Source organism: Phoxinus phoxinus (assembly GCF_949152265.1).
Source record: "Phoxinus phoxinus genome assembly, chromosome: 1".
NCBI classification, from domain to species: domain Eukaryota; kingdom Metazoa; phylum Chordata; class Actinopteri; order Cypriniformes; family Leuciscidae; genus Phoxinus; species Phoxinus phoxinus.
Window position 1 is genome coordinate 19119210 of NC_136876.1, and position 27411 is coordinate 19146620.

Genomic DNA, 27411 nt, shown 5'->3' on the forward strand with positions numbered 1-27411 from the left:
TTAGTAAATAGATTCATGTCATAGCGAGTCTGCTCTTAACCATGTTCGTGCATGCTAACATTTAGTTTCCCTTTTTTTATTGTCTCTTTCGATTTCTGTAATATGTGGGATAAGCTCTTGAGTACAGATTGTTAACCCAATACTGCGTAGGACTGAAATTCAAAGCAAATTGCGTAGTGGCATTAATCATTTCTGTCAAGCACGCAACAACCGCCTCAGAAGTTACACTTAAAGGGACAGTTCAGCCAAAAATGAAACTTGTGTCATCATTTACTCACCCTCATGTTGTTCCAAACCTGTATATATTGTCATTAAATAAATATAAATAAAACTAAATTTATTTTATTCAGTAATAAAAAAATACATATAAATGTCCAGATCAGAACTGAAATGTCTGAACTAGAAATGGTAAGTGAAACTAAATTCTTAGGTGTCATTATTGACCACAAGCTCAGTAGGAAATCCCACATAACCCACATAACAAAAATGTCAAAAACTCTGGCTATCCTGTCCAAAATAAAACAATTTCTTGATTCAAAGGCCCTAAACATACAGCACCAGTCTCGAATAATGCCATACATGGCATATTGCGTAGAGATCTGGGGAAATACATACAAAACAACAATAAAAACCAATTGTAATTCTGCAAAAAACGCGCAGTACGAATTATAAATAAAACAGATCATCACCCAACAAACATGCTATTCATAAACTCTAACCTATTTTATTAAATGTATTAAATATAACCTTAATTTAATGACTTCGTAGAATTTAAAATAGCCAAAATATTTTTTCCCGACTGTCCAAAATCTGTTTCAGATGAAATCTACTGCTTATGAGCTCAGAGGAACTCTCATGTTCAGTAAACCACAGACCAGAACCAGCGTCAGAGATGTCTGTCTGTTCAGGGGGTTAAACTGTGGAATGGTCTCGATGATGAACTGAAAACATGTAAATCCATATTTAGCTTTAAGAAAAAAAATGAAGATTACATTATACAAAGCTGAATGAATTTAGCTTTTTCTTTTAGTCATTCTCTGTGTATGCAAGATGACTTTGGTGTTGTGTGTAAAATAAATGAAATGTAAAAAGGATCGGCGCAATAAGCATAAGCTTCAGCCGAGACCTTTTCGGTCAAGCAACTTTTTTTCTTTTAAAAATATTGTTTACACCATAATTGAATTTTCATTTCTATGTTTGCTTGTAAATTGTTTTTCTTTTATTTTCTTACTTTTGAAGTTGACCGAAATAAACTAAACTAACTATAAGTTTCTTTCTTCTGTTGAACACAAAATATGTTTTAAAGTATGTTGGTAACCAGACAGTTGACGATAGCCATTGACTTCCATAGTATTTTTTTTTCTACTATGAAAGTCAATGGCTATCATCAACCGTCTGGTTACCAACATCAATCAAGAAGCAATAATAATTTTCAACAACACCCTTCAAAAATATAAATTAGAGAATGACAATCAAGCAATGACTTTTATTTTTATTTTTTTATTTAAAAAAAAAAAGGAATGAACTAATGTGTATGTACCTACATTAGTGTTTTGGATTGTACCGATTTAGCACAGGTAGCTTGCTACTAAACAAAAGGCTATTGCACACAAGACATTCTACACGTATACACATTACATACATTCTGTACATAGATACATACATACATACATACATTAATATATTTATCATAAAAAAACTAGCATTGTTCCACAGGGTAGGCGATATTTTACATTGAACGGAGTGATAGTGATGCTCACACAGGTTTAAACTCTTCATGCATTAAAAAAAAGAAAGAAAAACCAAAATACATTAGACCGGCATTGGAAAAGCTGCCAAAGTGCTTTCTCTGCTGAACTAAACCGATCAACAGAGGAAACTAAAACATGTTGGGATCAATCGGTGATTGGGTATGAGAGTGTAAGGGAAAGTGTGATGACATTAACGTATGACAACATTAAGGCCAATTCATAACAACAGGAGGAAGCATAGGAAACACCGGACTTCCTATGGTTGCAGGAAGTTTAAATTTTCTTCAGAAGACTTGTGATCCCTTAAAAGACAGGGTAACACCTAACATTCCCCATATGTCAGAATGAACATGCCTTCAAAATAGAGAAAGTCATACTCAATTTGTCCCATCAACGGCCTATCAATTTCAATTAACTTTAAATGTCGTTAATACTTCACAGTGTGTGAGCCTTCTTGTTGCTGCAAGCTCAATAATCAACAGGTGAACAATAAAGTTCAGTAATACTGTCGATCAGCGAAAACGTTCGCTTGTAACACTTCATTCTTCGATTCAGTTCCATTCGTCAAGAGGGCACAAAACGAAGCACACGCTGCCGCAGCGATGCTACAACATTGTCATGCCAACAGATCCAGAATTTACATCGGCTGCTGTGAGAAACTCATTTCAGGAATTCAGTAATCATATACCGATTGTGCTTTCCTCTTAGGAAAAATTAGGAATGAAAAAAAAAAAACCGGAAAGGGACAGTGAGTTTAGATGGACAAATAGAAGTAACATTGACAATTGTACATAGGTTTGCCATACATATTCGTTTTTACACAGGTTAGACTTTCATGCAATACAATGAAGCGGAATACTTTTCTTGTCGGTAATCAAAGGGTGTTATGTATATCATATCAAGTAATTCGATAAATACATAGGGAAGGTTCTGCAAGCATGCGTGGTGGATTGGCTCATGTGGAGTGCATTGTCGATCCTTACATTTCAGTATGTCCTCTCATATCTCTGAACCATGACAGTGGCAGTCAAACTTGTGGATAGGATACATCTTGTATTTGACTTCTGGTAGGTTAGTCAGCATAGGAGAAATATACAATCCCTAACTGCCTAGAAGTCTACAAAGTGCAGTGTTTTACATTTTGGTTTTTTCGGGTTCTGTCAAAGAGCTAAAATACATATTCCCATTTGAATTTGGCTTTCTTTAATTTGCCTGAAAATGTCAAATATGTGATGGTCTTATTCTGTGATGGTCAGAAACCTTTGCAAGGATAGAAGCAGCAAAGGACACAAGGGAGTCCAGTACCACACCTGTGATATCTGCTCTAAATGCAAGAGTCCAAAGACGTTGATTGTGATTCTCATTTCATCCATGAGGTCTCTGAACGCTTCTGTGCCTTGTCTCCAAGATGGAGTCTCCCCTTATCTCTAAGCACCTGGGAACGGTGGAGACGAAATCAGACACAGGTAGTGCAGTCCTGCATGATGGGGGTTAACTGATGTTCGTGTTTGTTGGTGCAGTGCTCCATTGAGCTTGAGCTCTTGAGTGGCACCATGCAGCGGTGAGGAGGTCTGCCGCAGTAGAGCAGCCCCCAGCAGCACAAAACCCTGAGGAACTCCTTCCTCATGTCCTTACTCCGCAACGTGTAGATCAACGGGTTCAACGCAGAATTCAGTGTGGCAATGCTGAAGAAGATGTCAGCTTTATTGAGGATAGGGCATTGCTGGATCGTACAGGAAGTGTCCAAGAGAAGGATGGTGAAGGCAGGCAGCCAACAAATGATGAAGACGCCCAGCACGATCGTGACGGTCTTCAGGAGAGCGTAAGCTGGAGAATTGGTGGCCTCTTGCTGGCTGGTGCGCACAATAAGGTAGATGCGAACGTAAAGGATCACAATGGACAGCAAGATGATGGTAAAGATGGTGACGACAAACAGGACGTAGTATCGGGTGTTGAGGGGTAGGACAGCGGAGCAATCCTCCAGGTTGTTAATACAGTTCCAGCCGATAATGGGAAGACCTCCCAAGAGGATGGACATCACCCAGCACGCTCCGATCAGAAGGAACATGCGGCAAGTTTTGTTGGAGCCATAAACCTTGACCTTGGTGATGGCAATGTAGCGCTCTATAGCGATAGCCAGCAGGCTGAAAACAGAGGCGGACAGGGCGATGAAAGCGGTCCCCTCTCGTATGAACCACTGGACAGGCACCAAATGAAATGTCCTAGGGCCTGACAGAAAGATGTTGGCAATATAAGCAGAGCCAGCCAGTAAGTCAGAGAAGGCCAGGTTTCCGATGAAGAAGAACATGGCCGAGTGGAACTTCTTGTTGCGAAACACGGCAATAAGCACCAGGAGGTTTTCCAAGATGATGATACTGCAGATAATGACAAATAAAATTTTCAGGGTGTCCAGGCTTTGTTTACTCTCCATGCGGTCTTTAAAATCTGCTTCGTTCATCTGCTTGGCAGACTGATAGTGGACCCGTATGAGGGTCTTGTTGAAGTACTGGGAGTATTTGCTCATGGTGACAGCTTGGCAAAGCCCTGCAACCGGACGGCCAGTAGTCATTTAGAGGGCAGGTTGTCTGAGCTTGTCTGGGCCAGCAGGGCCACAGGAAACGAGACGCCCAGCCCGCAGTCACGTCTCAGCGGCCCAGGAAGCTCTTAGGTGTCACCTGGAAACAAATACAAAAAATAACAATTACTGACAGGCCAAATGTTAAAAAACGGACCAAATCATTAAAAGCTGTAATTTCTGCACCTCTAAAAGCACCAAACAATCTGTTTGAGTCTAGGGATGCTCATTTCGGTTAATTTTCCCGACCGACAACCGCCGCTCGTTATCCGATTATTAACCGTTAACTGATAAGATTATAATATTGAATTGGCATTAAATAAAAATAAAATGAACGAGTGTCTGTGACCCGTTAAAAATACAACCAAAAAAATTATCATGGGTTTATTTAACGTGCAAACAGCAGCATGCAGAACAGATCAACAACAGAACCTGGATTCACATCAAATGATCACACACCTGCAGCATTTCTGACAGTGACAACAGAGAAAACAGAATGAAATAATATATATTAAAAGACTAAAATAGGCCTACACTAAATATATTTTTTAAACTTAAATAATTAACAAATTAAGATGACAAGAAGAAAACACTGAATCAGGTTGAAGCTTTGAAAAAAAAAATGTTTTCCCCCATTCTTATTTTTTTTTAAGTAACATGTCTACATGAGGTGGGGTTAGTCTGGGTCTCCGATGATGGCACAGATGTCCCGGGAATACAGAGATAACGTATCGCTAGAGTGGCCAACTTCAGAAAGCGCCTTTCATTTGCTTGTGGATGTGATAGCCTATTGCATTGTACTTGCACTACTGCTTTATTTTAATATCGCATAGCATATTTTGCAAGTAACTTTGTCGCCCTTTCTGTCGAAATAGTCCCACACAGTAGGCTACTTCTTTTCGCTCGCTTCATTTTGCTTGCTCAGCGAAATATGTCTTTAGGCGAGTGCGGTTGCGCTTGTCGACGCACCCCGTGAGGCGTGAGTTAACAATTATACGCTATACTATTTTTTTTTAACCATGCAGCAAACAAACAACAAAAAAAGCTAAAAATATATATATAATTTTTTTTACTTTTAAACCGTTTAACTGATAGTATTAATAACCGGTCAAAATTTTTACTTTCGGTTAACGGTTAAACGGTCAATATGAGCATCCCTATGGGCAACATTAACACATTGTGGTGGGATTACTTGTGTGTCCAAACAATGGAAAATGGGGGAGTGTTGTTGTTTTTTGTTGCAATTTTGTTGTAGGTAAAAATCTTTCAACCCCATTTTAATGTCAGCTCTAATGATATGCTTCACATAATGCTATGCAAAGTCTTGTCTGACCTAAACCTTAAGGTGAAATCTGGTCAGCCTGTCCACATTAGGTCCTGTTCCCCCCTGTTATTAAGATGTGTTTTCAGTGATCCGTTTCAGAGGTCGTCCTAGCTGCATTACCGTTTCCACCTGGTATTATCATGCGTTTCAAATCTCCTGTGATAACTTGTGTTCAGATTTCGCCAAGACCCTCCCCTCTAAGTTCATCACAAGTCACTTTTATGGGATCAGTCTGTGCTGCACAGTGCACACATATACAACTAAATGCACAAACTCATGTTACACATCCTACGAGTGAGCAGGAAAGGAAGTGAATGAAAAAGATAAGGAGGGGAGCTATGATTTTTGTGTTTGGTACAACACAGTGAAGTTGGAATCGCTTGTTTGGGTGTGCTCACAAACACGTCCCAGAATACATAAAACATTCAAGAACCCATTTACACATGTATTTGACACATCTTAATGCCAGGTTGAAACCTTTTTGTCATAAACACAATTACAGACACAAGGTTACTCTGCTCCGGACTGTAGCTACAATCGCTCCCTAACAAGCTTCATCCTCGCAGTGTGCGCTAGGCTTTATCTAAGGATCAAGCAGTGGTCCTGCACTGATCAGACACATGTTGAAAACCAAAAATAGCTCAAGTAGTGTTCTGGAATTTCCCTACTGAGTAAAGGCGCCATGCCAGAACTGTCCTTCAGCTACAATCTGTTCTTACCCCATGAACTAAGATAAAAGTGCATGTGACAGACAGTCTTCTACACCTACACATAACTGCACTGTATGTAGGACTGGATGCTTAGTCTTAGTACTCTCAGACTGCGTGTTGTAACCTCACGAGATGCGTAAAACAACATAACAGAAACCATCACCTTGTCATCTGAATGTCTATCACATTTTACAAGAATCACCTAGATCTCCAACACAACTGACTAGTGTGTCATTTCCACAAGGCCACAAAGGCTATAAAACTTTCCCCTAATCTAAAACCCCCTTTCAACTGCTGATGACTGACTATATACATAGGGGAAATGCTGAGATTGACATACTAGAATGTTTAGTAATTGATGACGGACTGCTGAATGCATAAAAAAATATTGCACAGATTTGAGTAACAAGGTCAGAGACAGAATGTGAGCAAACAAGTGTGATTACCTGCGTCTGGCCTGGCCTCAGACATTCAGTCACATTATTACACATAATTACAGTATTTTAGATTTATTTTAGGCGGGACAGTAACCCCAATCAGCTTTTGGCTAGCTGCTAGAATTACGTAATTTTGAAATTTAAATAGTTTGTCATACAATTTGCTTGTCCAGTGCCTTTTATAATGTGTCAAGTTACGTGCAACTGTGATGCGATCAAGACTGGAACTACTTTATAGCCAAGAAGTTGTGGAAAATGTAATATCCAACATAATATCCATGTGTTTTCCCACTTTTCAGAATGGTTCTACACGCCTGCACTTTATTCAACCACTATTGATGTTCAACTAGATGGATTTGATTTTTTTTTTTTTTACTTAAACTTGCCTATTTTCTAAATGTACTATCTTAACGATCTTACTGTGAACAATTCTTTTAAACATATGTTTCATGGTTTAATTTTTAACATCCCAACTCTATCTTCTGGTGAAACAACAGATTTCTCTCTGCCAGACTGTGATTTTCACTCATTTTGTTCACTTAAACCTGGTCCCGTTCTTGCTATTAATTGCAAGCTCGCATTCAGATCTGCCTCCATCCAATCAACAAACTATGGATTTTTTGTGTGCATGACCTATATTGTTTTTGTTTTTTGATAATCCATTTCACTCTGATGCGCGTCACAATACGGGAAATAACTTCTATTTCATTGCGACTTTAAACTACAGATTTAAATATTACATTTACATTAAAAACATGAGAGAAATGAAGTGTCGGATCACATGCAAAAGGCCTTTTGTTTCAATTCAAAAGCGCAAACAAGAGATCTCCAGGAGATAAAGTATTTAGCCGCAAGGTGTCTTTGAGCTGTGGCCTAGTGGTTAGGCACACATGCTCAATACGTTGAACCCCGGTATTGTATCATGTCCAGAATCTCTAATTTCCTGTCTGCCACCTACTCTCACAAATGACAAAAGACCCCAATAAGTACATCCCATAGTACTTAGAGTGAAGTCTGAATACAATGGGATGTGCTTTGGTGTACACTTTCATACTTTTGTGATTAAATATAGTAGACGAATCAAGATATTTGGCTAGAATATCTCTAGGCAGGTGGTTACAAAAGACTACACCACTCACAAGTGGACTCAAACAGAGCTGTTCTTCACTGCTCAAGACACATCATCAGCCCAGCCAGAGCAAAGCTGCCAAAGCCTCAACACTGAAAGACGCAAATCCCCCGTCAGGCCAGAGTCACTGTAGAGACTATGCAACCATGTGGAATGGCATCTGGAGACAAAGGCAGGAATCTAAGACATCTGTGTGACGCACACACCTCACTTCAACATCTCTGTTCGCTGCACACAGTTCAAAACCCCTCACTCACAGATGCGGACTTATGTAAACATACCAGGAAACGGGTCTCAGTCACCTACAAACGCACAATAAGGTACAGCTGCGCAGACAGTGCCACAAACCTGCTGCCAAATGCCAATATTATCCAGCAAGGCCATTTCCTTGAGCAGCAGCGAAGAACAATGGTCTCCTTGTCCAGGTTATGTTTCACTTGATACTCTCCAAAGGCACACTGTGCTCCAAAATTACACCATGCATCAACTACCAAATGCAAGCTCTACAATTCAAACTATTTTCAGTACACAATCAACAGCTTACAGCATCCGACCAAAACTTAAATTACCCATCAAAATGTGTAAGCTGCCTTCTCAGAAACCAAAGGACGCGTTTCAAAACAGCTCTACTTCCACCCACTGAAATTTCACTCTCAGAACAAGATTAAGAAGGTAGTTTCGCTACTGACAACTTATGTTTGTAATTTCAGTGTGTCGTCTGCAAGCTCCAGCTCACATGCACTCTGGTCCTCGGTGTTACTTTGGAGACCTTGCCGACTTTCATCATGGGATTCGACAGCTTGTGAAACCCGATGGGCTGGTTTGTCGGCACAGCAGTGTCGTCTCCGGCCTGCCCCACTTTACAAGTATCCCCGCCCTGTCCTGCAACTGCAGACTGGAAGGGACGCCAGATCGTCCCGTCTGAAATAAATCGTTTGTCTCTTCCTCTACAGAAAACCATATTCATCATACTGAAAGATAAACAAAACGTTCATATATAGGGCCCACAGACAAAACTGTGAATGCATCGCCAGTAGCAGGACTCCTCAGTCCAGCTGGCTAAGAAGAGCAGTCTTCCTGTACACAACTATACTGTTATAGGCCAGAGGAAGTGTTTGTGGTGTCAGAAGACTAACATCCTGTTCAGACTTGATAGCTGACTAGTGGAGAGCTAGACAGTTAATGTGGGAAAGGTTCAGTGGAAGCGAGAGACGCAAAAACAGAGCAGAGGAAGTTTATTCGGATTCTTACAGGTGTGATACGTGCGGCAGGAAATGAGCAGAGGCACGCAACAAGCCGCTTGTTTTGTGTCAAATGTGTGTGACAGACAGACATAACTTCGAGAAACCTTTGTTGATTTGATCAGAACTGAGTCATCATAAAGGTCACTGTTACAGTTCACAACAAGGCAACCATATGATTACCATCTCTCGTTACACAGTCAGTGAAACCTGAACTGATGACCCCAGACTCGGGCAGGACCCCGCCCACATCCCCGTGACAAGTCTACAAAGGCCCCAGGTGTTGTTTGTGCTTCCCAGCAATACCTGATAAGCCCCAATTAGTCAGTCGCGTCTATGCAACCGTGTTTCCCACAACGCACCTGTTACCAGGCATCAGTTAGACACCAGTTGCCTCTTTCTCCAGAGAGATCTTACACCTTTGCAGCTTTCACAAACCGTCAGCAACCACACACAGTAGGAAAAAACAAAACATCTAATAGGCAGATGTTTCACTTCAGCTTATTATGGCTGGTTCTCATGTTTGTACATGTTAAATAACCAGAATAAGCTGAGATGATACCTTATCAGAGAGCAAAATGATCGCGAGACATACGCTTCCTTTAAGTTCGTTGAGGGAGACCAGAAAGAACAGAACAGAAAACACAAAGTTTAAGAACAGAAAACACAAAGTGCGCTGTTAGAAACTACGCATAGCACACGTTACTTGTGTCCCTGCAATGTCTGTCAGCGCAGCGCGTTCTCACCCGAGCATGTGGATATTAGTGTTTTTCTCAACATGAACGTGAAAAAATATAAACACTTTATTAGCATTTTTTCCCCATTCGTGCTGCTTGAGCTTAAATGCTTTTGTTCTTTATATTTCTAGTTTACACACACACTGTTTAATGTTTTCAACTAAAAGAATACCTTAAGATATAACGTAAGCGTGTTGTGTATAATGCCTAATCGTAAGCTTAGAAACTTTGTAAACTTACTGAAAAAAACTTCTTGTTAAACGTCATTTAAATGAACTAAAATGTGAATATTCAATTCATATTCAATATATGAATATATTAATATTCAAAGAGTCCAAATATTTGAATACAATATTTTTTTTTAATGCCCAACCCTACTTTATGCCACCTATTTTAGTCCAGCTTGAGTGTCAGCCTGTCTGCGGTCTGCAGTAAATAGATGAGCAAAGTTCTCCTTCTCCGCTTATGTTGTTGTTGTGCTTTTTGAAGAGCTTCAGGCAAGCTACTGATTCTACATCCTGTCCCCATCGTGATAAGTATCACCATCCACATGACCGCATTTTTTTCAGCTCCACCACAACTGCACCATTACCTAGAGCTTATTCTTGGGAAATGTTATTACAATGTTAAATGTTATCAGGTTGATGCAAACAAAGCACATTCAACTGCAAATCCTACAAACGTGTTAAAGAGCAGTTGGAGGAAACCTTTACCAGAACATCACGCACACTGTACTCAAAAATGTTCTTTCAGGTTTGAATGCATTGTAGAGGGACTGTAATATAGGTCTAAGTAATATCAAAATGGAATCAGTTCATATCACATGATCATTAAACTGATAATACCTTGGCCTGGAGAGCTGTACAATTACGTCATACATAATTGTATTGATTTGCTAGCTGGTTCCATAAAATCAGATGTAAAAGGGTGAAGCAGAGCACTTACAGACGGATGGGGGAGGAAAATTCCATCTGTTTTGCAAAGCCAAAAGAGTTATGATTCAAAGCCAGTCAATGCAGCGAAGGTGATACAACACAGAGTCCCAAGACCACAAAGCTCTATTCAACACACTCTCATTCAACCATGCTAGTGACCCAGGTCTGACATATACTTCCACGACTGGAAAAATATGTATTTTAAAAGTATATAGGCCAGTTTATGAAACAAATAGTCCTGGTCGAGGATTCTGATTGGTTAACACAGAATTTCAAGCATGCTGCAGGCTTGCTGCGGTAGGGTGTGTAACCGGTGTTACGCGGTGTTCGGCCATAAACCAATCACATTACTTGCCCACCGTGGCACCAACTCCACTGTCGTTTTGCTTTTTTTATAGAAATAAAAAACATTTAGTTCAGTTGGACAAGACGCCACAATTATAAATTGAGAGCGGCATTGCGTATGCAGATCATGACCATTATTGACATTATTGCAAAGAGTCAGAGTAGGTGTGATTGTGAATTAGAAAAGCGAGCGTACATTCAAAAGCTATTTTAATACCCAGTTGATAGATAGCGGCTCCCTGATGCCCCCCAATTATAGGCCTAGGCTATACAGAGAGCATGCGAGAGCACAAATTCAAGCATGCATTAAAAATATCAGTAATACCAGTTGTCACAAGTTTATATACCGGTGTAAAAATATCTTCACATCCCTAGCGTGCTATAATCCATAATGTACTCATGCATGTTCACCGTATCACTGCACTGCTCCCATATAATCGTTATTTTTGTTGCATGTTAAACATTTCTGTGATATTTTTAGAACTAGCGATGCACAATATAATTGGTACCATATTGGTTATTTGCTGAAATTCAAGTTTTTTTTAAATTACCGATATTGGTTATGTTTGAATATTAACCGATACTGGATATTTAATTGTGTATACAACAAAACAAGTGCAGTGTTTAAGAAGTTTCATCTGAAAGGAATGTTACAGGTTAAATTCAAGTCAACCTCTATTGGCAGTATCTTTGGCATGCTGCGGATTACCACCAAAAATAATTATTTGCCTGTAAAAAAACCAAAAAAAAAACAGGTATACTAATGTTCAAAAGTTTGGAGTTGGCACGATTTTTTTAAACGTAAAAATACAGTAAAAACAATTGTGAGAAAATAATTTAAAATAACAGTTTTCTATTGTAATATTTTTTTAAATGTAATTCATTCCTGTCATCAAAGCTGAATTTTCAGCATCATTACTCCAGTCTTCAGTATCACATGATCCTTTAGAAATTATTCTAATATGATGATTTGCTGCACAAGAAACATTTCTTATTATCATCAATATTGAAATTATGTTGGTTGAGCTGGTTCATATTTTTGTGGGAACCGTAATACACTTGTTTCAGGATTCTTGATGAATAGAAAGTTTAAAAGAGCAGCATTTATTTGAAATGGACATCTTTTGTGACATTATAAACTGTTTTTACTATTAATGTCTTTAAATTCGTACTGACCCCTAAACGTTTGAACTGTAGTAGTGCACAGAAATGCATGTCATAATTGCACAGCTATCAATGCATTTTTGAGTGTTACAAACTGTGGCACAAGTAAAACAATTATGTAATGTGGTAACCTGACTTGCATTTACTGATGTGCAAGAACATTCCTTTATAAGCCACGCAATGCATGTGTTTGTAATGCATTGTCTGCTGGTAGAATGGAGGCTGTGGGTGATATACACTTCAATCAGAGAAAACCACAAACTTTTAATGTCTTTAGATCGCATGCTGTCCTACAATAATACTACCGCAACTAGCAAAGCTGCATTAGACGCTGCCATGTAGCCTCATTCTCACGAGTCAAGATGCATGTGGGCAAGCTGAAGCAAGCCTAAACACCAATGCACGCCGACCGTCCTAGCGCACCGATGCTGCCGCTCTGTAACAAAGCCTGGGGCCTCCTCTAACTGTTCCACAGAGCGTATCTCCATCATAGCCATGCATCGATCGGCCGTGCGGAAACGGCAACATTCCTAGAAATGAAGTGTATTTTTAAAGTTATTAGCGTCAGAGTTCTGGAAACCGAGGCAGTACTCCTACAATGCTGACAGACATACTGTGATATAACAGATTGGCCTGAAAAACAAAGCGTAGATCTTAGTAATGACGTAATGCATGAGAGTCTTTGTAGAGAAGTGGTAAGTTTTTAATGCCACATATTAGGGGTTAAACAGATCGTAGCTGATCTGTGATCCAGGCTCCACGGTTCGGCACGCATGTGATTCGCGGATTGTTTGCCAAGTTCAATCATCAGAGTGAAAGTATATCATTTGCACATCATGTTTTGTCTTGCCAGTTGACGCCTTCAAGTAGTTTTAACCCATTCCAGCGTAAGAAGAGGCGAAAGAGAACTGGATTTGGTCCTCACCCCGCTGTTATCTGTGCACACAGGCGCACACACAGAGAGAAGCGCTTCGGATATATAGTGCAGAGTTGATTCCCCTTTTGTATTTCCTTGTGCTTGAAAGGATACATGTACACACAAATTGATGTCAAAAAGTATTCTCTCAAACGCAGTCGGTTGAAGTGAACATAAACAGTTGAGTAATACATCGGATGTGTATCATATTTGATTTATGTATTAGCTTAAAGTGACAGCAGCCTTTAAATTCATGTAGTTGTTTATGTCATTAATGGTACATTATTGGTACATTTATGTCATTAATGGTACATTATCATACAACATTATTAATCTATATTTAATGTATATAGTGAACACTGTGTTATATTACATTTCTGTACCTGAATACACTACAGTTAGACCTTTGATTTACTTTCATCTATGCTTTTAATTAATGTGTTTGTTATTTTTTCATTGACTGTTTACTTGCCTTTAATAATGTTTGAACTGATCTGAAAAATGATCTGATCCATGACTCAAAAACTGTAATATGATCCGAACTGTGAGTTTTGTGATCAGTTGAACCACTTCCGCATATGATGATCCCCTTTTAAAGGAACTTATATAAGCAATAAGCTACATTTCCATCCAAAGTAAAAATTATTTTCATAAAGTTTTCATAAAGTAAAGTGATCATGTTTCTTTTATGTTGTTTGCAAAATAATAATAATATATTTATTGGATTTTATATTGTGACTACCAAAGTATTCAAATACTATTTTGAAAATATTTACTACAGTTGAGAGATATTTTAGAACAACCAAGTATCTGGATTTTATCATTACTTTTACAGTACTGTTAAAAGCATGCATTTTGAGACAAAAATAAATTGTATACCATTTTTCACAATATCTTTCCAAAGCCTTTTTTTTTTTTTACAGAGATATGATACATTGTACGCAAGAATCTATAGTTCTAGGAGGGTGAAAATGAAAACAGGCAAATTTCTGTTAAAAAAGACATCAAGAGGGTAAAATCATCATAATTAATAAACTGGTTTCTGACCAGCCTTTAGAAAACAGACTGAACAATGTAATTTTTTTAAATAAATATATTTTTGACACTTTTTTTCCACCTCCTGAAATTTAGTGAGATCCCTGACCACCTAGTAGAATAATACAAAAAATGAAAAGATTTGTGCATGAGCAAGTTTTGGGAAAGTTTTAGGGAGTCCATCCTCTATCTGGAGAGATTTTCCTCTTCTGACTCATCTGAATACACTAAAGCACAAAATATCTGTCCTCAGCAGCAGATAACAGCCTCCCTTGAAATGATTTCCACTCTTATCTCCAGGACGTGGATGAGCACCAGGCATTTAGATAATACAGAAGCTAGAGGGCAGATCTCAAACATCTCAGAAACAAAGCAGAATAACACAACAAATGATGATCTATTTCTCAACTGTACAGGCAAACATATAGACACAACACTTCAGTATAGATGTACACAAAGCTATTAGGCTATGTCTCAAGACTTCATCCCTGTTCAGTGTTCATCAATATTTACCAGTTATGTCGAGAAGCAGAAGCTACAGTGTCATGCTAGGGGGGAAAACAACACCGAGATTACACAGATAACTTCAGCTGCAATACACACTTAAAAGTCATTAGGAAATGGTGATTTGATATGGTCTGACATTACTCACTATACAAAAACCCTGAGAGGAACTCAACAGACATTTGATGAAAAAGCATAGCAAAAAAACAAAAACAAAAAAACAGAACATACTTAAGTTGCTTAAGCATGCAAAAAAAAAAAAAAAAATCCCAGCACACTTTTGTACAAGTTCTGATGCAATTGTACTGAGCTGTTGTGATTTCACCATCCACAGCAGCTCTACAGCTGGAATAGCATCCTAAGGGAATAATAATTTCTCCTTTTTTTTTTTTTTACCATTTTTAGATGTGCATAATGAAAGACAAGACAGAAAACGATTATAGAAAGGGATTGTAATAAAACAAGCCAGACTTGAAGTCACGTCTAGCATTAGCATTAATGGTCAACGTGGCCGACAAGGGCCACTTTCTAACAGAAGATAATTTAAGTGCATTTTTGGTATTCTGCAGAAAATGTGAATATTTCTGTGCATGCACAATACTGAGGTGATGTGGGTAGTTACTATGCGGTAGCTGAGGTACATTTCTAGTTTGTTTGCTAGAGTGTTCTGACTGAGATTTTTTTTTAAGTTAACTGGCCCCAAGTCAAAAATCTCATCTCTATGTCATAATAATTCGTACTAGATGGTGAAATCGTAAGAAATTGTATGCCCCGAATCTAAACCTGACTATAAAGTCCAATACCCAACCCCTAAACATATCTAAGCTTGTAAAGGTAAAAAAAAATTAAAAACCTGTATAAAAATCATAATCATTCATATAAGCCAATTGAAAATATCTTACGATTTACTTAAATTTTGACGTGAATGCTTAGTGTGTGCGCACAACCAATTGCATTGCCTTTTCAAGTATACTCCATTTGATAGTATACATGAATACCAACGGGCTCAACACATGCGCACAAGACAGTTTTATCCCTATCTCCGCTATTTTGCACCAACAATTGTTGCATCTATTGTTGTTGCCGTCTCTAATAGTTCGCTGTTGTTGTAGTTCGTCATACGTTTATTTTCCGACTGAGAAACAACTTACCGAGGCAGTGCTGCCACCTTGTTAATTAGACAAACTAATTAGTATAAAACAAATTTAAAGTGCATGTGCGGGATGAGTGTGGGCTACTGAGTTTGTACAGTAAAAAAAAAAAAAGGGCTGTGTGCAAACACAACACATATGCCGATGTTGAAATTTATCACGCGCACTACGCATATTTACCATACACATAAAACCAAAGTATCCTTTGGGCTTAAGTCTATTATTCTTTCGCCCATTTTATCATCCACTAGGCAAAAAAAATCATCTGATAGCTGCTATTCAACACCCCTCTCCTCAACAACCTGCATAATTAACACGGTATCATTCATTTTCATAGTTACACTGAAGTGCGCTAATCTTTCTAAGTAAAAGCAACAGAAACAGTGATACTTGGATGAATAGTACGGTACACATAATTAATCAGTCCCTCATTTCAATGAAGAACAACCTGATATCAATCTACTTATCTTTACTACTCTCAATTAATTCCATAATTACGGTAAGCCTTTGTTATGACTATGTAAAGCCCAGGCACCCTTTCACGGCTAGCAGGCAGTGGCGGGGTGTCACACGGACTGTGTTCTGCTATAGTAATTCAGGCAGGGGGAATTGGAAAGTTGGGTATACGTTTGCCCTCGGCTGCACGGGGGAGGGGAGAAGAGAGAACTGCTATTCCACTCAGCTTACATTTAGCCGCATTATTTCCTCTCAGAACATTAGTCAATATTGTGTGGCTGAAATCTACTCTTCACTTGTCAGTGTCTTTTCCTCCCCTGCGAGGCATACATAAACAAAAGCCCATTAGAACTCATGGCTCATGGTCTACATTTGTCATCTCTGTTTATTTGCCGATGCGTTTCTTAGCATGTGGGCGAAAAAAGGCGACAGGAAACGAAGAGCTGTGTAAAAAGAAACAGCGGAGTGGAGAAACCCTCTGCCTCACATTCTGGACATTGGGGGTAGTGCTGCTGCACTATGTATATATTTTTATTTTTTTGTGAAATAGTATTACAATTTATTATTAATAAAACGGTTTTCTATTTTAATATATTTAAAATTGTAATTTATTCCGCTGATGCAAAGCTGAATTTTCAGCATCATTACTCCAGTCTTCAATGTCACATGATCCTTCAGAAGTCATTCTAATATGATGATTTGCAGCTCAAGAAATATTTCTTATGTCTTACTTGTTTAATATTTACATTTTTTAAACATAAATAGCTAAAACATTTTGTAACATCATAGCTAAATGTCTTTACTGTAACTTTTGATCAATCTACAGTCTCTTGATTCTTGCTAAATAAATGTAGTTTTTTCTAAAAAAATAAGTGTTATTGACCCAAAACTGTATAGGCTATATACAGTTTTTGGTGGTGTGGTGAGGATGTTGACGTGTGTTGAGGTAGCCTTGTACTCTGAGCTACTTACTAGTTCACTCTTATCAATTCATGTCAGCCACAGGCTCTTCACTTCTGATTCAGATTCTTGACTGACTCTTTGCCACCCCCTTAACCCCCTACGGTTTAATGTCTACTACTTAGATCAAAGGAAGGGCCCACAAGAGGGTGATTAAAAACATCAGGAAGGATTAATTTAGTACCACAGCCATGGTCACGCCGTCTCTACTGCTCATTAGATAAAGAGCTAGGCTAATGCAATCTCACTTCATTATTTAATCTACCGAAGAACCTACTGCTGGTTTAGGCATATCTAGACCTTCAACGTCAAGGATGAGAAGTCCACACATCAGCAGGGCACAGGAAGGCCACTAAATAATAACTAATGTTTTGCTGAATTTTCAAATGTCAACCATAAAATGAATAACAACAGAACTGTCAAACTAAGAGCACTGATATTTTTAACTCTGCAGCACATCCCCGTTATAAACGTGACAATCTGCGAGTTAAATCTAAACCACGGCGCAGAAGATCACGTTTCACACGTAAGGCTTTTCTCACACTTTTCTGCTGTTGTCTCCACATAGGAAGTATCCTGTAATGAAAGGTCCTAGAACAGAAATTGCGCTTGCTTTGTTCTAGAGCCCTGCTCCTGTTCCCCCATAATGCAAACCCCACCCATGCTCATATTCTTCTGCTTTATCATGGGATGTGTGTGTCCCGTGTGTGTGCGCTCATGTTCGCGACAGACGAAACACTGCCAGATCTTCATGACAACACTGTACCATTGTGCAAATGTGACCCGCATGCGTTCCTCATATGTGTCAGTTGTGCATGGGACAGTCGAGGGGGTGATGCTATAGCGCATGTGTGTAAGGGTGGGTGCGTTTGGGGGTTGTTGGTGTGAATTAAAGAGGGGGAGACTCCACAAAGGAAACAGGCACCCACAAGGACGAACAAAGCCAGTCTTGATTGCCTTTTGTGATACGATGCTGTATTATGGTCTGGTACCTTTCATCCAACAATGACAGATGGGATAAGAAACAGAATGGGGGAGAGCTAAAAAAAAGAAATACTCCATATTCGTGTTTGTGGGTGTGTTAGGATTCAAATATTCGTTGTATTAAATGACGATCAACACAAGAATTGGCTATGTCTCAAAACTGCACAATGATCTTCCATTTTTACCAGACCCTCCTGACATATTAGATCATTTGGGACAACAAAGACTAGATTTCCTCACAGACACATGCATAGTGTCTGGCATGGTAAAAATGAAAGTTTTACTTCCCCTCCTGCCTCTTATAACCTCCTACTATAGTCAAAGACTCAAAGGCATGCATCCTCCGCTCTTAGAAGCATCATTCAAACCGAAAGAGCATATCCGTCTTTGATTTTGAACCAAGATTTTGAACGCAACTTCAAAAAACTAGGATTTTCTATTGAATTATATAACATGAATATCAATTATGATATATTAAATATAATACTATAAAATGTACACATATATTATATGATCTAAAATAGTTGCACGATTATCATAGGTTAAAAAGTCACTCATTCAGTCACAACTTCTGCAGCTTAATTCTGCCACCATTTTTGTGGAACAAAATGTCAAAGCTCCTCTTTTCCATGCAATGTCCATTCCCCCCACAAAAACTGAACCTTCATGCTAAAAAACACCAAACATGCAAACAGCATGTTGTCTTTATAATATCATGTTTACTATTTTACAGAGTATAATGGCCTTTATACATTATACAGCTGTCTTTATATTTTAAGCAGCAGGGATTATCATATTTGCTGGTCTTTCCATGGCATCGAAAAACGCTCTGCAACACTTTGCATTTACATTAAGCACTAGTTAAAAAGTATTTGTTAGCTTCTTTTTTTTTTACATACCTTTAGTTATGTCTTTTCTTGCTTAGGGCGCCTATAAGTGAGTCTGGACTGCCACTAGTGCCCTCAAAAACAACTGATGCATAATGCCCTTTGTCATTTGATTTCCCATAGGGAGTGGTTTAGATATCGATCCAAAGCAGATCAAATTCAACAGGCTAATCAGTGCTGGATATGTTACAGGGGGAAGTCAGAAATCATATCATGTGGGCCTTTAAGTGTATTACTGGCACAGCAAGCCGTAAATCTAATATACAACATTGTCTGACGCATGTTTTTTTCTGTCATATTGAGTTTCAGGGGCCAGGCTTTGGCATGTCTGCTCATTTGTGTTTTGTTTTGTATCACCGCACATAAGTCTTATCAGTGACCCGTGCGTTCGCCACGGGTCACTTCAGAAGACATTCGTGAAGAGACTTCTCATCGTCGAGGGAGACCAGACCAGACCAGACCAACTGATTACACAATAACGAATTATTTGGCTTTTTAAGAGAAGTGAGATTTTTCCCCAGCAGAAAATGTCTGAAAGCATCTATCTTTTAGTCAAAACTTTTACCGCAAGTTATGCAAGAATGTCAACGGTTTCATTTAGTTTCAGTAAAAAGACAAGATTAAGTTGTGCAAGATCCGTTTCAACAAATGATTGCAAAAAAAAAACAAAAAAACAAGTAACAGCAGTAACGTCCCACCAGAGAGCACAGAGCCAGGCTATTCTCATGCTAAAAGCCCCCATGTGGGCAGGATCCATGTCTTTCTGCCACTCATGGACATTCATGACTTTGCGTTAGCATGAGGATGGGCCTGATCCTATCACAGATGCCACAACTGAAAGAACAGGTTTGATGGACAAAAGCCCCCCCTCCACGGTTTAATCTGCTGAGCTCTAGCGAGCAATCCGGCTCTTCATTCCAACAGGGCTTCCTCGGTGGGCTTCTTCCAGGTGCACAAACAAAAGCAGTCAGGGTAACAATGCGCTGTCTATCACGAGGGGGAGGATGTGCGGGTCTGGCATCATCTCTTTCAGTACCTGCTGGAAACTTAAATGCAGTTGGACGTACTGATGCCCGGTAGACGCTTGAAAACCGCACTGTGGCCACATCACTACATATCCAGCGCTTTATGGAGTACTTCAAGCCACAAATCGTTCAGAAATGTTTTACGGCTCACTAACACAAAAACGATCTCCAAACCTCTCCGTGGCCAGAAAAACGGTTAACATTATCGTAGCACACGAGAGCGCCAGATTTACAGGAGGAAATTATGCTGTTGCAAGGTTTCTTTACTTTAAAAAGCTGCAACATCATTTAGCCCACAAAAGGTGGTTTTACATTCAGCAACACAGTACCAAAATTTACAATTTACACAATACAAAAATGTACTAAAAAGCTAAAAAAAATTATTCTATCATCATTTACTCACCCTTATGTCTTTCCAAACCTGTACGACTGTGTTTCTTGTGTGAAACGCAAAAGATATTTTGCTACTTTTTTTTTTTTTTTTGCTGTTTTTTTTCCTTCAAAATATCTTCTTTTGTTTCTTAGAAGAAAGTAAGTTATACAGGTTTGAAACGCCATGAGGGTGTATAAATCATGACATGTTTTGGGTGTACTATTTCTTTAAAATCAAACATTAAAATGTATTAATATTAACATGCATAAGCTCATCAATATGCAAAATTAACCATTTTAATTATCTCATGCTCTCAGCAGCCAGTTATTCACTACACAGAACACATCGTGGTTGACACAAACATGTTTGTCCTCGTTGCGAGTTAACCAGTATTCATTCTAGCGTAGGTCATCTTTTTTTTTTATGCAGTAAAGTTTGACTGGATACACAGCCTTTGACATCATAGATTTTTTCATCCTCTAAAAATTACTATTTATTTTGCTATTCTAACTACACACAATTACAAAACGAGTTGCATTTTTTTCTTTTTTTTCTTTTTTTTGCATTAGCAAACACTTTCAGGAACTAATCTGTAACCATTTTAAGTTAAGTTAAGAACCATGGAAACATATTAGACATATATACATAATACATAATAGACTATATTGCCCAATATACACCTTTGTGTTGCTTTTCTGAAGCTAAGATCTGTGTACACCTGCATCAATGTTAAGCCAGATTTGCCGATCTTCTGTGTATGGCAGATTTATATCAGTTAGGCGATGTTTTTGCAAAATAAACCCATAAATAGTAATTTTGCACAGATGCTAGACATGAATAGAAAGCGAGACCTTTAGAAGTTCTTCCATGGCTCCAAAACTGTCCTAAAATGGACAAAGTAAAACGCTGCTCAGTAAATATTTAGAAAGCTTCCCCTGAGCCTTGTCTGCATGTGTCTGTGTGAGACAGACAGATTGGGCTAAGTAACTGTGGTGTATACAACATCAATTTATGGGATTGTGTTTGTGATTGTCTTAACACTAAATATGCATGCTACTGTTTGTACAGTACATAGAGTAAGAAAGTCTTTGTGTGTAAGAAAGTGATTGTGTGTGTGTATTGGAGAAGGTTAGCAGCCCAAGCAAAGGCAAGTCTTTACAGCGACACTCCCAGTTCTTGGCACAAATACTGCAAGCTCAATATTGCCGGCTGTGAGTTGTAACTTGCTCAGCAGCAGCCTCCGAAACAGAAGGCGTTTATTTTGTTCCAGCTGCCACACCCAGCAAAAGTGTTTTTGGGCTGAGGCAAGATGGCATGTTGCCTTATAATAGTGCAAGCCCTAAAGCACTGGAAACCCCAGTCTCTATTAATATCACCAAAGATATTGATTAGCATTATTGGAAAAAATGCTGAACTGGTTGACCAGACAATGCATTGATCCCTGAGCGCCAACAATTCTGACCTGAACAACAAAACATATTGGTTCGTCAAAAATGACCGTCTTCCATAATACCTTCCTGTATAAAATGTCTTTTGTTCTTAAAGGAGTACACCCAAAATTGATTGTGACGATTTTCTTAACCGCATTTTGTTTATAACATAGAACATTAAAGTTTAATTTGTAGGTAATTATCCTAGCCACTCAGTGAATGAAAACGGTCAAGCTCCAAAATGACAGAAAGTGCCATAAAATGTTATGCTAGTTATTGACTGAAAATCTTGATATGAACCATGCACCGTTTTGTGAACTAATCGTTTATTTGAAGTGTTTTCAATTATTCGGTTCACAAATCCCAAATGTTTAATTTATGAATTTACGAATTCTCAAGTTCACCGACTTAAAAGAGCACAAAAATCGTTTGGACTACTTTTATAGTGCTGCTTTTTCCCCAGTCCTCATTTACTTCCATTATATGGCAGGGCTCCAGACTGCGATAAGAGTTTCATATGAAAGACATCAAACAGCAAATGAAATTAAAACGGAAAGTAAAACGGAGCGAAACAGCGTTTCTCGTTGAGGACAGACCAGTTTATCAGCTCGGACCAATATTAGACAGCGCACCGCGAGGTCAGAACAGGTTACTACATAGCACTGGGAGATCCAGTGAGAAAGTGTTTGAATTCGCCGCAGTATTAACAACATCGCTGCGAGATCTAGTGAACAGCATTACATTTAGCCGCAAAATTCTCTGTTATTGCTGACGTGGAAACAAGGAGAAACATTGTGCCATGAACAAACAAGTTATAGAAGGCTTTTCAGTCCACAAATCACCAACATATCACCATATATTAAATGTTGTAACATTAACTGTAACCATGGTATTGTGGCAGAATGTCGAATGTTTTTATATTATTTATTTTAGGGTCCGGTTCATACTACCTTTTGAGAGTGAAATTCAAGCAAGTGAAATTTACGATTTTAAATTACCTTTATGATTAAAAATCATAAAGCACTAGCACTACCAAATCCGGAGCTGCTGCCACCATCTATAGTGGCACCAGTGCTACTGCTCTTAAATGTTAGTCCAGACTAACATCCAGCCCTGATATGGAAAAGAGAGATCGACATGAGCAGTTGAGTGATTTCATTTTTGGGTGGACTTGTTTTAAATGCTCTCCCTGACTTGAGGGATTCTTCCTCAGAGAAGGTTTTCTCAGGACGTTCTGCACGCACTCTCCGCCTCTTGCCAAAATGCTAAACGCTAAAGTCCTTGAGGAATCGCTCCGCCCACACAGTGACCTGGCCCCACCCGTAACCCCTCATGTGACCAAGCCCAAAAATCCCACACTTCCAGTTCCCACCACCGCCTGCAACATTTATTTATCTTTCCGTTTGCTTAGATTTCCGTTTATTTATTCACTTTTTTTTATTTAACTTCGCCTCTCATGCACAATCCCTCCTCATTGACGTCTGCGTGCACATATGCGACCTGTGGGCATGCAGAGCCAAGTCATGGGGAACGAACCTCATTCTGAAACATGTGTTTATGGGACAGAGTTGAAATGAAGGTCAGGGGAATTCAGGAGAAAGCGCCAGCAAGTAACAATCAGACAGTCAACCTGTGAGACGCCATCATAACGAATAGTACCACTCATATCTGAAGGCAAAGCCTTTGCTTCATCATGAAACTTTGAAAGTGAATACTTGGAGAAAATTCTGAGTGGCATGGTGAGTCATATGCCTACACTAAATCCAGGCACGCAGAACTCTGTGGAAAGATCAGGAGACTTCCTTGGAATTGGAATGTCTGTCATTAACAAAGCTCTTCACATAGGCTAATAATCTGACAACAGTTTACGCTGCCAGCTAACAGTGTAACTATCAGTACATGATGAGAGAATTGTCATGCGGTTTAAATGCATTCCGCAGAGTTCCAGGGAAAAAAAAGAACAGAAAATACAATAAAAGTCTGGAGTGTCCATGTGGACCTGGTGATAGAGTCACAGTGGGTTATATATTAAGACCACAGCTGCAGTTTCTCTCACGTAGACACGGGCTGAGAGTGTGAACGTGAGTGAAGAACGCCGGTGGTGGTCAGCTGAGACAGCGTGGCTGGTTTTGTTCTGGTTTAATGAAGCGTGGCATCACATGATGCCAACGCGGACTTCATGCTGCCCATATCAGCTCTGTCTACAGATCGGATCGCAGCGTGATGAAAAGCTGCCACCTCAACACAAGACCCTAGACAAGAATCTCCACAACCAAACAGATCCAACACCTGATATTCCAGCTCTTCGTCATTTCCCCACTTTAGTAATGCTGTTTCCATCTAATAAGCCGTTTAAAAAGCATGCAGAAATCCCCATGTGCATCTGCAAGCACTCTGCATGCAGTCCCAGAACAGACAAGATAATGCAATCATTCCATTTGAAGCTTTTAGAAGAGTAACGTGACCAAGCACACATTTCACACCCACACTTGAGGATGATAGATGGACAACTCTCAATGCGATAATCAGCGTTTCCTCTCACATATCAGCTTATCTTGTAGAGGGAGGCAATGTGTACCACAAAAGCGGATTACAAAAACATCTCAACCCCATCCCCTTTTTTTTGTCCTGGAGAGAATGTACAGTTGTGATTCTGAGTCAGTATCTCAGAGAGGTGTTGTTAGTGAATGATTATTCTGGACTTAAGGGACGGGTGCATTTCATACTATGACCTAAATTCAGAAACCAGCGCAATGGCTTTTCAATGTAGCCTTGGATTCCAGGGGAGACAAAAATCTGTACAATAGAGCTGACCTACATCTGTACAATTGTCTAGTTTAGTTCACTGTCAACACCAAAAAAACGAAACAAAACAAAAAAACATAAAGGGATAGCCTACCCAAAATTGAAAATTTGGTTAAGTTGGTCCAAATCTGAATGCTTTTTGGTTATTCCATGGAACAACAAACACATACATCTTCTAAGAGGACACTATAGGCACTGATTTTTACTATCAAGCTTCATAAAAAAAAAACTGATTCTTGTAGGCTATGTCTTGCAACTATTGTTGTATGTGTGCAAACATGAATGATGTTGAAATCAAACAAAGACTTTCAACAAACTTGAAAACTTGTTATTAAATTAAAATGTTAACTAAATTAAACTGATATTAGATTAAATGAAAACTCTTTTCAAGAACCAGGTTTCGGGTAATGTAAGGCAGATGGACAACCTCAGCTACCATTCAGTTTCATTACATGGGAAAAATGCAATGAAAGTGCCACTTTTGTGTTTCACAGAAGAAAGGAAATCATCCAACAACATGAGGATGAGTAAGTAAATTATGAATTATGAAATCTGCATTTTGGGGTGAGCTATCACTTTAAAATCATATCAGACAACAATATATCTTATGTTTTGAGTAAAAATCCTCTAAAACAATTATTTTTTTGCGTTTCAAGACAAAAGAGTAAATGATGACAGAATTGTCATTTTAGGGTGGACTATCCCTTTAAGAAACAAACACTAGACTCAGAGAACTCAGTCCAGCAGCATAATGCCATAATAGAGTCTTTTGTCTTATTAATACGACCTTTAAGAACAATGCCATCCTTTACGGTGACGGATGGACGAATCCCCACGGCGGGTTTTGCAACGGCTACAAATATCGCAAAAGCTCCTCGCGTGCAATGAGCCCTCAGCCCAGCAAGAGCCCGTCCCTGTTGACAAATGAAGAGCTGCTGGAATACACATGAAGTCCAGCAGGTCTGGAGGATGCAGGTCAATGTTTAACTGCAGGCATGTTACACATTACATCTGAGATTAAACATTTACGGTTTACTTTCTCGCAAATTATGCAAAACACTGGTGCATGTCACACTTCAAAAAACGGACACTAGTGGAATATGCATGTGTCGAAAGCTTTGATAAGACTATCTCACACATTTCATTATCTGATCGGTGCATGCGAGAAAGATCAATGACTGAGCTGATGGTGATAGAAACGTGTCGGTGTTGATAAATTAAACACATCACAATTTACTGTTAAAGAGTGAATTTTGAGAAGGGCACACACATCTGTCTTAAACATTTGCATAGGAGTGGTGGTCATTAACTGCCTTAAAATACAGGTCTATCACACTGGTACGAAAATGAATGAAGACATAAAGCTATTGAAACAGCAAGGAACATTTGACTAGCCTATGTATACAGTGAGATATCGTTAGTTATAGTGCTGTGATGTGAAACTCACCCCATGTGCGATGTCTGGCAGAGAGAAGAAGCGCGTGCCGATGTTTTTAATCTTCATTTACAAAGTTTACATGAAGTTCCGTAATTCCTAAACGCTTGATCGAGTCTTCAATGAGCCGTTTGGGAGAGCCCCAACAATCCAGATGATTTAATAAAAGTCAAAACTTTTGCGGAGTCATTTCTTCAGATAATCTAATCATTAATACAGCCATGGTTAAGATAAACGTCAAAAAAGCTAGAAAAATACTCAGAGTTTGCGTTTACGTCTCTAGGACGTGTCCGTTACTGCTGTATTTTCCGTTTAATAAAAAAAAATCGTTAATTCCACGAGCTTGTAGGCAGAACAACAGCCTCGCGATCTGTGCGCGGCGACGTAATACACACACACACACACACAGACAAGCACGCACGCGCTCAGCAACTTCGCGTGGAAGAGCCAGAGCTTAGGACGCCCGGATAATGATTTTTACACCCCTAATTTACCTGTTAACGAAAATAAATGTATTACAAAAACATATATAGTTGTAGACGGTCGCAAAAATCTCCACTCGATGAAAATGTTCAGGATAAAAAAAGTCACATTTATGGTAGTATTTTTAGTTTCTCTCTCCCCAGGGTAGAAATGAGGTCCAGATGTTTTCTTTTTGTTTTTTAGGCTTTTTTTTGTGGTTCCACCTCCTCACTTCCTCTCCACTCTTGAGTTGACTTTGTTTTGCCTCTTTTTCACACATAGATTGACATGTGTATCTAATTGGCAGAGACCTATTGATTTTGCCACTATATTTCAATATGGCTTAATTAGACGTTTTATAGCCTACAACAAAGGCAACAATGAATATGAATGCTTCAATTATATGGTGAGATCTGGTGGTGAAGAACCAAGTAACTTTGGATTGATATTGATTGGATTGCTATCTTTTAGGGAATGTCCTTTGTCATTTTTCACTTCCATAATTGTAGATCATTGTGGGATTCCCAAACTTCTGAATGCGTATGTTTATGTATGTGGCCTGAAAAACCAGATGCATTTGCACTTGGCACCTCATGAGACTGTTTTGGGCAGGAAATAACACAGTTTCTTACTGTTATCC

General features: G+C 39.0%; 1 protein-coding gene across 1 annotated transcript; it reads right to left on the reverse strand.

Moving 5' to 3' along the window:
- Positions 1–1477: 1477 nt before the first annotated feature.
- Positions 1478–26973, reverse strand: s1pr2 (sphingosine-1-phosphate receptor 2). The gene is made up of 2 exons (XM_079623075.1): positions 26322–26973; positions 1478–4426 (listed from the first exon to the last, which is right to left on the reverse strand). The coding sequence occupies exon 2, from the start codon at positions 4318–4320 to the stop codon at positions 3208–3210; it is 1113 nt and encodes a 370-aa protein (XP_079479201.1). The 5' UTR covers positions 4321–4426; positions 26322–26973; the 3' UTR covers positions 1478–3207.
- Positions 26974–27411: the final 438 nt, after the last annotated feature.

What these genes read in the sequence shown, in the direction of transcription:
- s1pr2 (XM_079623075.1), bottom strand. Translation starts at nt 4,320, where the DNA reads ATGACTACTGGCCGTCCGGTTGCAGGGCTTTGCCAAGCTGTCACCATG.